The following is an 11041-nucleotide window of genomic DNA, read 5'->3' as shown; positions in this document are numbered from 1 at the left end:
TAAATTCAAATTTGCTAATTCAAAAACTTGAAATTTCAAGTTGATAAACGAAATTCAAAGTAGAAGCGAGAAATTTCTAGTTAAATTGCGAAATTTCGAGTTTAAACACAAAGTTTCAAGTTCGAATTAAAATTTCTCATTTAACCCCAAAATTTCTTAAATTGGGAATAAAAGTGATAAAAACAGAATTCAAAATTTTAAACAGACAAAAAAGATAAATATCCGGCCCTTTTACGTTCCCGTAACAACAAAAATCAATTCCAACAAAGAAGTTACTGCTTCACTGCAGCAGGCCATAGTTACTCGTTTTTCTCTCGAGCGTGCTGGACTCGATGCCGCTATCTTCGTCTGCGCTGTCCAGCAAACTAGCTTCTCCCCTTATGAACTCGCTGTGCCCTTTGCCGCAATCGAATTTATCCTGTAAAATGTGCTTTTCCCGGCTGAACTTGCTTTGGTGATCGACATCCTCGCAGGGCTCCATTTCTGCCAACGGCTTGTACGGCAAGGCCTCGAACGAGACGTTCTTATTCTTCGATTCGTCCGGCGGCGTATCCACATGTTGGACCGAAAACCTGCTCTTCCCAAACGTCGTAAACGTCGGCTTCTCCCTGATCACCGGCTCCGGCATGGGCTCCACGGTGAACATCTTCGTAGAGGTGAAAGCGCTCGGACTTGGCGGCAGATCTAATTTTAACTTGTTCCTGGTGTGCCTGAGGCCGCCTAGGGAGTCGTTGCTCTTGATGCTCGTCTGCTTACTTTTTTTAACAGCCTCCGACGCCAAGTTCTTCAGACTCACGACCAAATGCGTCTTTACGTCGGGTTCGTTCGTCTCCGTCGAGCTGCCCGGCGTGCCGTCTTCCATGCCGCTGTCCGGGGTCGCATTCTCCCCGTTCCAGGCGGAGCCGCCCGGGAAGAACTGCGAGCTCAGATTACTGACGGCGTCGAAGGGCCTCGCGGAACTACTAACGAAAAACTCGTCTTCCAGGCCGGCGATACCTACAAAATAAAGTGTTAAAATGAAAAATTAAATTGTTTCGCGGCGTCTTACTTGGGACAAAATCAGATATATTGGTCAGTTGGTACAGATTTCTACTGGAAACGCTTTTGGGTTGGTAGCTATACCCACTTGGGAAAATATCGTTATCGTCCACCGATGTGGGGAAATATGTGTCTGCGTCAAATTCCCAGTCTGAAATCGATTCATTGAGTATTCAGTACAAGGTAGTACAAATCATGGGAAGGTGTGATCGATGATTATGAAATGAATGAAAATACGGGTCAGGTTATGTTTGCAGAAATCTTAAGCAGGAAAAAATTCGTGTGCTGTTAAATTAAACTCCGCAAGAAATTTAACTGAAAAGTAATAAAATATACTTCGACTTCGTTACACGCTCCCAAAAACAATGTTTTTTGTATGAAAAAATATTTCACAGACTTAGTCTGATGTAATATTTGCCTACGTAAAATAATGTAACACCTAAAAAACAGTTTTATACCAAAAATACTGATTAACGAACCAAAGATCGATCAAAGTAATTTTAACACGACGTCACGACAAAATTTTGTAATCCGATCTATATCTTGCCGTTAAATTTTAAAGGCGTGATAAAATATGAAGCTTTAATGAATTTGTATCTTGATTATCAAAATTTTTAGTGACCGTTAATGGTAAAGTAACTTGGCGAGCTGTTAAAAAAAATAAAAATTTGATAGAGTAGTTCAAACGTCCCACTTGTTTGGTAATACTGAATCGGCCAATATCAAAATTTCTACGTGCGGTGTTGGAAATATCCTTATTGACTTCGCGTAGGGCAACGATTTTGTGTATTCTGTGTACTTTAACGGTCACATATATTTTATTCTCTGCAATATAAATTTATAGTAGAAATTTTAACGACTACCAAGATTTTAACACCCTACTCAGGTTAAGAAAGATATTTCTTCCGTAGAACAAGTTTTACAACTCGCTGATCCAGATCACCAATACTGAGACGTTTGAACTACTCTATCAGAGAATGAACCGATAATATTTCAAGGGTCCGTTATACTAAAATTTCAATAGAAATTATTAAATTAAATGACAAAATTTACTCGGGATTAAAATGAAAACAAAGAACAAAAATACGTTTTTGTAATGCTTATTGCGGCAAACTGAGGAACTCAAAAAATAAATTCCAGCGATTTCCCTACACCATTTTTCGCCGACACATTTTTTTTTATCTCAACACTACGATGAACTGTTTGTAATTTTAAAAATTATTTGCTGCTTATTATTATTTCTTCGTATTTAAAATAAATAAAAAAAATATAACATTTGAACATATTTTACCTGTAAACGAACTGTAATCCAATTGAGGTTTCCATAAATCGTGACTCTGTAAAACGGGGCTCTCGGGTTCCCTTGGATATTCATAGACACAGTGGTACTTTTGTTTCTTAAACCAAACGCCTTTCGATTTATTCTGAAAAATTATGGAAACGTTATTATTTAGTTAGAGGTCGAAGGGTCATTAATTACACTCGGCGTAACAATTTTGGGGCCTAAGTTGATTAGAACAGATTAGATTCTATAAATCCTTCTCACCTTCTCCGTCTTTCCGAGGGTTTTCTCCGGCGACCTGAGGGCTGACTTCATCGGGGTGGCAAACTTATCCCACGCAGACGGGACAAACTCGGGCGCCTCCCCCTCCTCATCGCTGGTGCCGCTGCTCACGTCGCTCTCATCGTCGGTGCTCTCCTCCGCTATCCCTTCCATCGGTTTGACGTCTTCCAACTAAACAGGAACGACACGGCACGTTAAAGTAAACCTCGGAAATTTACGTGACAATCGTCGGGTTACCGATCACTTACCACGTCTTGCGGGGCAGCTCGTAGGGCCTTGAGAGACTCCTCATGCTCCCCCTCCTGATATCACGAACACATAACAGACAGAGATTTATTCGCAGTAGCACGAGGACAGAAGCTTACGAAAGGTCGGGAGCGAAAAGGTTGATAAAATCGACTTTGCGTGGCACGATAGATGTTTCGTCTCGAGGTACGCGAATCAACTTTTTCGCTCCTTCGGGAGTATCTATTAGTTACGTTTACATTTTGAAAAAGCTGGGGAAGCAACAGTTTTACTTCTTCCACTAGAGACTATGCAATTGCGATTTGCAAAGAAGCATTCAGTTCAATTTAGGTAAAATTCCTTATATTTTAATGCATACCTGCACTTATACAGGGTGTACGTTTCTGTGGAGGTGAATTAGGTATGTGCGATGATCGAACGAGTCGTTCATTTGAATGAGTAATTCTCTCAAATGGGTATTTCATTTGAACGAGTCATTCAATTTAGTGAGTTCATTTGTATGAATAAATCCTTTCAATGAGTCGTTCAGTTGAATGAGTAATTCTCTCGAATGAGTATTTTGTTTGAACGGGTAATTCCTTTTAAGGTTCATTTGAACAGATTGATTCAATTAGTCAATCAGTTGTACGAATAGTTCCCTCGAATGAGCATTTCATTTGAACGAGTCGTTCATTTGAATGAGTAATTCTCTCGAATGGGTATTTCATTTGAATGAGTCATTCAATTGAGTGAGTCGTTAATTTGTATGAATAAATCCTTTCAATGAGTCCTTCAGTTGAATGAGTAATTCTCTCGAATGAGTATTCTATTTGAACGAGTAATTCCTTTTAAGGTTCATTTGACCAAATTGTTTCAATTAGTCAATCAGTTGTATGAGTAGTTCCCTCGAATGAGTATTTCATTTGAACGAGTCATTTTTTTGAATGAGTAATTATTCCTTCCAATGAGTCGTTCATTTAAACAAGTCGTCCATAAAATATTACTATCTCAATTGCACTATTTGCTTCCCCCCTTTTTCTCAAAATGTTTCCATCTTTTCCTCTTTAATTCAAAACAAAAACAATTTGCAAGACTACAACACTGAATAATTAAACTCCGATTAGTCACAAAACATTCCGCAATATTTACTACTTTGTATCGATTGCAACAGCACATCGAGGCTTGTTTATAAAACCCTGTTTGTTGCCGTTCTTATACTCTTTATTACTCTCCGTATCCATCAATGTGAATGGGAACGGCAACGAAAAAAGTTTATAAATCGCCAACATTCAAACATTATCCAACTTATCCAAAACGCACACGCTACCGCCAAGCAAGGAACTCACCTTCCAAATAAACTCGCCGCTAGAACTCGACCTCGTGTCCGAACCGCTGTCCCAATCCTGTTCGTCGTTGATATCGTTGCTCTCGCTGAACGACGTCGAAATTAACTGGTTTTCGGTGGGCCCGTTGAATTTTATATCGGTCAGCATGCCGAATATGTCCTCGTCGCGGCCGGTCTCGATTTTATTATCGTCCTGATCGCAGACGGCACAGTCTTTCTTCTCGTTCATGTACTCGACGTTATTCTTGCTGTTCTCCAGATTCACTATGTTCACGTAGTCCACTTCGTTATAAATATCGCTGGAAACATCGAAGTTTTCATAGACGGGTTGCGCGTCTTTCACGTTTTCGTAAACCGGCGGGGCGTCTTTCACGTTCTCGTAGAACGGTTCCTTCACTTTGATATTTTCATAATCCGGTTGTTCGTGTTTGATGTTCCCGTGAACGTCATCGTCTTGAAACGTCGAGCACTCCTCGCCGACGGGTTCGTGTTGAGATTCCGTTATACCATTGGGTTCGGGAAGATCGTTGAATTCAGGTACTACGTCGTTTGATTCAGTCGCGGGCAAGAGTAGCGAATTGTTTTGAGAGATTACTTTGTCGTAGCTCAACAAGGAGGCGGGCAGTTGCTTCCAGGGGTTATCCTCGGGAGACGGTAGCGGGGCGACTTGGGTCTTCTTGAAAACCATCGCGTTTCCTTCCGTCGATTCGGAACTTGATCCTTCGCTGGACTGTTTAGAACTGTGTTCGATTTCTTGGGTGATGAATTCGCTTATATAATCCCTGCTTTCGTTATTTTTCATTTCGGACGCGTTTCTCCCCCGATCACCTTCGATATTCAAATTGGAACCCGTCTGGAGGTCCTCCGTTTCTTCCGCATTCGTGCTATTTAAATTCTCGTCTTTGGTGTTGTTATTTGTCTCGGATTTTACACCCGTCTCGTTAACGTTATCGGGAATCGTGTTTGGGGTTTTTTCCTCGAAGTCCACGCATATCTCTTCGAACGTAACCTCATTACTTTCCAATATATTCTCGACTGGAACTTCCGTTTCGGGAACGTCACATTTTACGAGATCATTTTCCTTTTCGGCGTCTCCGGCGACGCACGTCAGATCTTCAAGGTTGAAAAGCGTATCGTTGGAACAGCAAGAGTCCTGGCTGGGGGTGTGTCGATGGTGGGGCCCCTTCATCTGACTGTCGTAAGTGTGGGCGGACTGACTTTCCGCTTCCGGGGGTAACGTTTCCGGCAGATCGGGTTCCGACCATTCGCTCTCCTCATTATCGCTTTCTTGTCTAAATCAAAACAAAACAAACTGGTACAAAATTTAAATCTGTTGATTTTTTTTTTTCTAAAATTACGATTTTAGAAACAAAAGTTTTTAATTAAATTGTACTTGTTACTATTATTTTGAAGCACTGTGTTTAGTTCATGAATATCAATGTCAATAATCTCCGACTTTGAACTCGATTAGGTGAGCTGCATAAATAATAACAATCCACCTGATGGGATATGACAACAGTGAAGTGTTTCGTATTACCTCGTAAAATTTTTTATTTTTTTAGTGAGACGAACAAATTAAATAAACACAAATATCCTCACCTGGGCGAAACGATATCGCACTCCTCAATGTAACTCTCCTCGATGATCGGCGACAGGGGCGGATTATAAATGTTGTACTTCAGGAAGACCTCGTTCTTTTCGCCAGAGTCCCACTCCTCCACCTCCGCAACTTTCTCGCTCGGCGCTACCTAGCAAACCAAAATGTTATCGTAACGTTCACCGATAGATCGCACGTTCTTACTTGAGCGTGTGGCAGTTTATTCAAAAGCTCGTTCCTGATCGCCGCCATGATTTCGTCGTCTATGCCAAAACCGACGTAACTGCCGGCATTCTCCCTAACTTCCATCGTCCCGGACGGTTCCTTGTTGCCGGTTTGAGGGTGTAGGAACCATCCGCCGCCGCTTCCCCAAGCCGCGTTATCCACCGCATCTAAAATAACCAGTTGTTCGTACAAGGTTAATAATAGTTTTATAGTATTAATAAATACCTTCGGTTTCGGACTCTGATTTGTTCAAAACGAACGTTTCGTTCTTCGACTCGTTATCTAGAACAAAGGTGTTCTCGTTTTTGGCTTCGATAACGAAAGTGCCGTTATTAACGTTAGGTTCGTTCTTCGCTTCGGCGTATTCGTGCGGTTGCACCAAGTCGTTCCCATTCTCGACGAACAGAAGGCTGTGGGGCTCCGAAGAAAAACTGTCGAATAGGTTTTCGTTCTGTACATCCTTCTGGGCGTCCAACGTTTTTCCTAAGAAGCTATCCCAAGTCTCTAGGGAATAATTCAGTTCTTTGCTGGTATCCAAAGGAACCAGATCGGAACAGAAGGTCTTGTTCTCTCTCTTTGCCGTCGGTGTATCGAACAGTTTTAAATTCGAATGAGCGTCTTTCCGTGGAATGAAATTTTTCTGCGACGCGGGGGTGCTCGTGAAAACGCTTAAATTAGAAGCGCTGGGTACTGCTAGCTCCTGGTCACCGCTCGAGTCGAACGTTATCGAATTAACTTTGAAATTTTCTGAGGAACCATCGTTTTCAATAAACCCGGTGTGTTTTCTTTCGTCGGTACTCTTAGATTCGAGAAAATCGTTCGTATCACATATATGAGATTCATTTTGTTCGGTGGATCTATCTGTATCACTTTGGTCTTTTCCTGAACTTTCAGACGCGATATTTTTGTTAAGCGTATCCTCGGACAGTTCAACTATCGTCTCGGCTGAATCTCCATTTAAAACTGTTTCTGCTTTCAGCAAAGGGTCACTTATGTCTCGCTTACAGAGAATAATTTCGGAGAGTTTCGGTACCTGCAAATTATTCTCGATTTTGGAAGTTTCGCTTACGATGACGATATCTTGATGATTTTGGAATTTTTCTTGTGGTTTGCAGGTTTCCGACGAACAAACTGCGTTAGATTCGAAATCACTTTTCTCAGAAAAATTCAAGTTGTTCTCTCTACGAGCTTCACTTACATCAGCCAAAACTATCTCGTTTAAATCGACGATATTAATTTCTTGTAACGTTTCTTTAAGTTTGACGTTTCCAATTAAATCAACAGCATTTGGTTCGAATCCATTTCTTTCCGGAATCTGAAAATTGTTCTCTTCGGGTGCATCATTTACACCAACAAGAACTATTTCGTTTAAATCTATAATATTTTGGAATCTTTCTTGTGGTCCGAGAATTTCGGTTGAATCAAATGCATTTGGTTTGGATTCGCCACTTTCGGGAATCTGAGAATTGCCCTCCCTGGTAGCTTTGTTTAGATCAATGAGAACCACCTCGTTTAAATCAACGATATCCTTTTTCTGCAATTTTTCTTGAGATTCGCAGCCTTCAGTTGAATCGACTGCATCAAATTCACTGTAATCCGAAGCATTTCCGACGAGAATCTTTAAATTGTTCTCTTTAGGATTGAGATCGATATTTCTGTGTTCCTCTAATCCTCGGTTTGAATTTTCTACCGAGCTTACAGTATTTATCAGAATGTTTGTTATCGATTCCTCCAGATGGCTCTCCTTTTCTGAAATCTTATCCATGAGGAATATGTCGTTCACATCGACGCTATTCTTATTTCGGAATTCTTGCGGTTTTCGGTTTAAACCAACCGTACGTGGTTCAAAGTGATGAGAATCAGTCCTCTCGGAAATCTGAATATCGTTCTTTTCGGGAGCTTCCTTCACATTAATAAGGACCGTGTCGTCTAGATCGACATTTTTGTGTTCCTCGCAGCTTGAATTTTCCACCTGACCAATGACGGTATTTGCGTCAACTCCACTCGTACTTTGGGATTTTTCATGTACGTCGTGACTTGAATCCTCGACCGACTTATCTTTTGCCTCTTCGAACCCAGTTTGGTCACTAAAAGATTCGATTTCGGGCGGGGCACACTCTGAACTTGGAAGACGACTGTTCCCTTCCGTAATCGCCTCGTCGTGTGGATTAACTTGATATGTACCCTTTGAATTTTCGTCACCGCCAATTTTACTTTTAATAATCTCCGATAATTTTGGCACCCGTGCGTTACTTTTTGTTTCACAACGTAAATCTTCGTATTCCTTTGGCACTTGCGATTTTTTTTCTTCGTCGGAGGCTCCGTTTACGTCGATAAGGATTACGTCATTTAAATCGACAACGTCTGGATTTTGAAGATGTTTTTGTTCACAGATTAAGTTCTCGGTTTCTTTGCTCTGTTCATAAATATTGTTAATTTGGATAACTTCGGGAAATTCGGAAAACTCTGTATCCGGGCCCAGTTTTAAATCCGGTAGGTGTTTATCAGTTTCCGAGGGTGAATTTTCAGCGAGGATAAACCCTTTACGTTTAATAATTTCCGATAATTTCGGTATTAGAGCGTCGTTCTTCGCTTCGCAAAGTGTCTCATCTTGCGACACCTCAAAATCGTTTTTCACATCAAAACCTTTGTTTTCATCGATTTGATGTACCTTGTTCGAGTCAACGCCACCCTCATTTTGGAATTCACCATATTCACTATCCTTCGCGTGGTTAGAAAACGAAGCGATCCGATCCATTAGAATCTCGTTATCGATAAAAATTTTACTTTGAATAATCCCCCGTAGTTTCGACGCTTCCGGTAATCCTTTGTTCTCTCCGTTGGTACCTTGAGATTCGTTAATTTTTTGAGTTGAATTTTTATTTGGACCGCCACGACAGCCGGGGGCGACTCCTCTACTTTCTATTATCTCGGAGAGTTTTGGCACCACAAATTTATCGTCCACTTCTCGGATCGATTGCTCGCAATTACCTTTTTCGGAGTTAACTCGAGTGTCATAGGGCGCCGTTTCTTGTAAGTCGCCGTCCGACGTTTCACTTGAGTTGTGAATATCGCAGGCAAAATTCCAGTCGGGAGGTTTGTCGTCGTCTGCCGAGGGTCTACGATGCACGACGGTGCCCGGCGTCGAAGGTTCAGTGTTGCTCTCCGTGTTACCCGACGAGAATTCCGTTTCTAGATCAGAAGTCAACAGGTCGTTAAAGAATACGGGGTTTACGGTGCCGACGGTACTCTCTCCGTCGATTTCTGGGGTGTGTACAGCTTCGCTCGTTTCTTTAAGAGGAAACGGTTCGATATCGTCAGATTTTGTACTTTTATCCCGCCAACAGGCGCCGTTTGATAATTGATACAGGTCCGCTTCGGTTATTCGATCGTTGACGTCGGAAGCGGACGGATATGTCTCGGTAGTAAAATCTGATATGCGTTTATTGTTTCTATCACGGAAATCCACTTCCCCGACGGGCGCTTCTGCGTAATTCCTCTTGCCGTTTTGCTCGGACGTACGAGTAGGTCCGATATCACTGAAGTTGATAATGTCACTTAACGTACAACTATTTACATGGATAGGCTTGAACTTATCTATGGTAACACTGAACACATTAAAAACTTGACTGGCCGGTTGGATTTCGGCCACGCGGTTCAGCTCGCGCATCAGCCGCTTGCTCGTGGAGTCGGTCGTGCCGTTCAGGTTCGGGTCGCTCAACGTCAACTCCCCCACCGAGAAATTATGACTGCTACTATCCAACTTATTAAAACTATTTTGACTATGATTATCAGGTACGAAAAGAAGACTGTCCCTACGCTCCTCCTTCAGCTTCTTCAGTTCTTCTTGGAAGGTGTCGTGTACGCTCAATAAATTACCCTCGCTCCCGTAAGTCAGGCTCGCGTTCTCCAGATTGTTCCTGGGCGCGTACCTGACGTTCCTGTAGTTCACCCTGTGGTCCAGGCTGGGCAGGGGCGTCTCCGATTCGCTCTCGGAGTAGTCCACGTGGGTCAGGATCATCAGGTCCGCCACCGATCTCGACTTCAGCCTCACCTTCTCGGTGTACGCGCCCCTCTCCACCTTCTTCCTCCAGTTCTCGTCCTCCGTCTCGCTCTCGCTGCTCGTCGTCCTCTGCGAGAACAGCGCGCTGTCCGAGAAGTTGTACGGTTGTTTGATGTTACCGTCGCGGAATCTTATGTTCGGATCGAAGTCTATTTTTGATTTTAATTTTGATTTTTTCTGTTTGGGGCTGCCCCGGTCGCTCGACTCCGAGCCGGACATTTCCGATATTATCGGGTCGTCTATACTCAAAACGACGTCCGATGTGCTTTTGGCAAGCGAGAAATCCCCGCCCTTCGTTACGTTTTCCAGCCACAACTCCATTTGGTCGCCGGGGTCCAGTAAATTATCCAGCGACCCATGCAAGTTGTTCAGACTAGGCGATAGGGGTTTGGTGATGTTCGTTTCGGAATCTTCCGTTTCGGCATCGGGGACTACTACCGAATTCGGTTTGAACAGTTCCCATCTCTTATCGAATTCGTCGACAGACAAAGTGCTGGATTTCGTGTTTTTATAGACCTGCCACAGGTCCGACAGCATCAGATCGATCTGAGACACGGTGGGGCGAGATTCGGCGTTGTTCCAACACAGCTGCATCAGACGGTACAAGTAGTCCGTGTAGAGAACGGGAAAGCTAGGCCTGGACAGTCGGACGTTGGGCGGGCCGAAAACCTGCGAAACGACCTCGTCGTCGCTCAACGTGCAGTAAGGCTGCCCGCCGCACTCGCACACCTCCCACATGGTCACCCCCAACGACCAAATATTACTCTCGGTGGTGATCTTCTTAGGCTGGATGGTCGTTGGGGTGCACGTGAGGGATTCCGGGGAGCACCACCGCACGGGTACTCTCGGTGAGCCTTGGTAGTAATCTTCGGGGTATTTGTTCTCCGAGAGGCTGTAGTCCCCTATTTTTAGGGTCAAGTCGGAGGCCAGCTGACAATTTCGAGTCGCCAAATCTCTGCAACCAAAGACCGTCTTTGTATCGGT

The 11041-nt window shown here is 43.1% G+C and overlaps 1 protein-coding gene across 2 annotated transcripts in view; it reads right to left on the bottom strand.

Annotated features, from left to right (window-relative positions):
* Positions 1–17: 17 nt before the first annotated feature.
* The window catches only part of LOC108913857, a 44240-nt gene continuing 33216 nt past the window's right edge, over positions 18–11041 (bottom strand). The window contains exons 8-17 of one of the 2 annotated variants that reach the window (XM_023456128.1): positions 8922–11012; positions 6220–8870; positions 5974–6161; positions 5772–5920; positions 4174–5464; positions 2851–2904; positions 2585–2773; positions 2330–2462; positions 1049–1189; positions 18–996 (exon numbers count right to left, since the gene is read on the bottom strand). In XM_023456128.1, coding sequence (XP_023311896.1) covers positions 281–996; positions 1049–1189; positions 2330–2462; positions 2585–2773; positions 2851–2904; positions 4174–5464; positions 5772–5920; positions 5974–6161; positions 6220–8870; positions 8922–11012 — 7603 coding nt within the window. In that variant the 3' untranslated portion in view covers positions 18–280. The remainder of the gene's footprint in view (positions 997–1048; positions 1190–2329; positions 2463–2584; positions 2774–2850; positions 2905–4173; positions 5465–5771; positions 5921–5973; positions 6162–6219; positions 8871–8921; positions 11013–11041) is intronic. The other variant, XM_023456129.1, reaches the window with a different exon arrangement.

The sequence above is a fragment of the Anoplophora glabripennis genome, unplaced genomic scaffold, assembly GCF_000390285.2.
Source record: "Anoplophora glabripennis isolate ALB-LARVAE unplaced genomic scaffold, Agla_2.0 scaffold1201, whole genome shotgun sequence".
NCBI lineage: Eukaryota > Metazoa > Arthropoda > Insecta > Coleoptera > Cerambycidae > Anoplophora > Anoplophora glabripennis.
The sequence above is the reverse complement of the archived record's forward strand: the minus strand, read 5'-3'. Positions and strand labels throughout refer to the sequence as shown.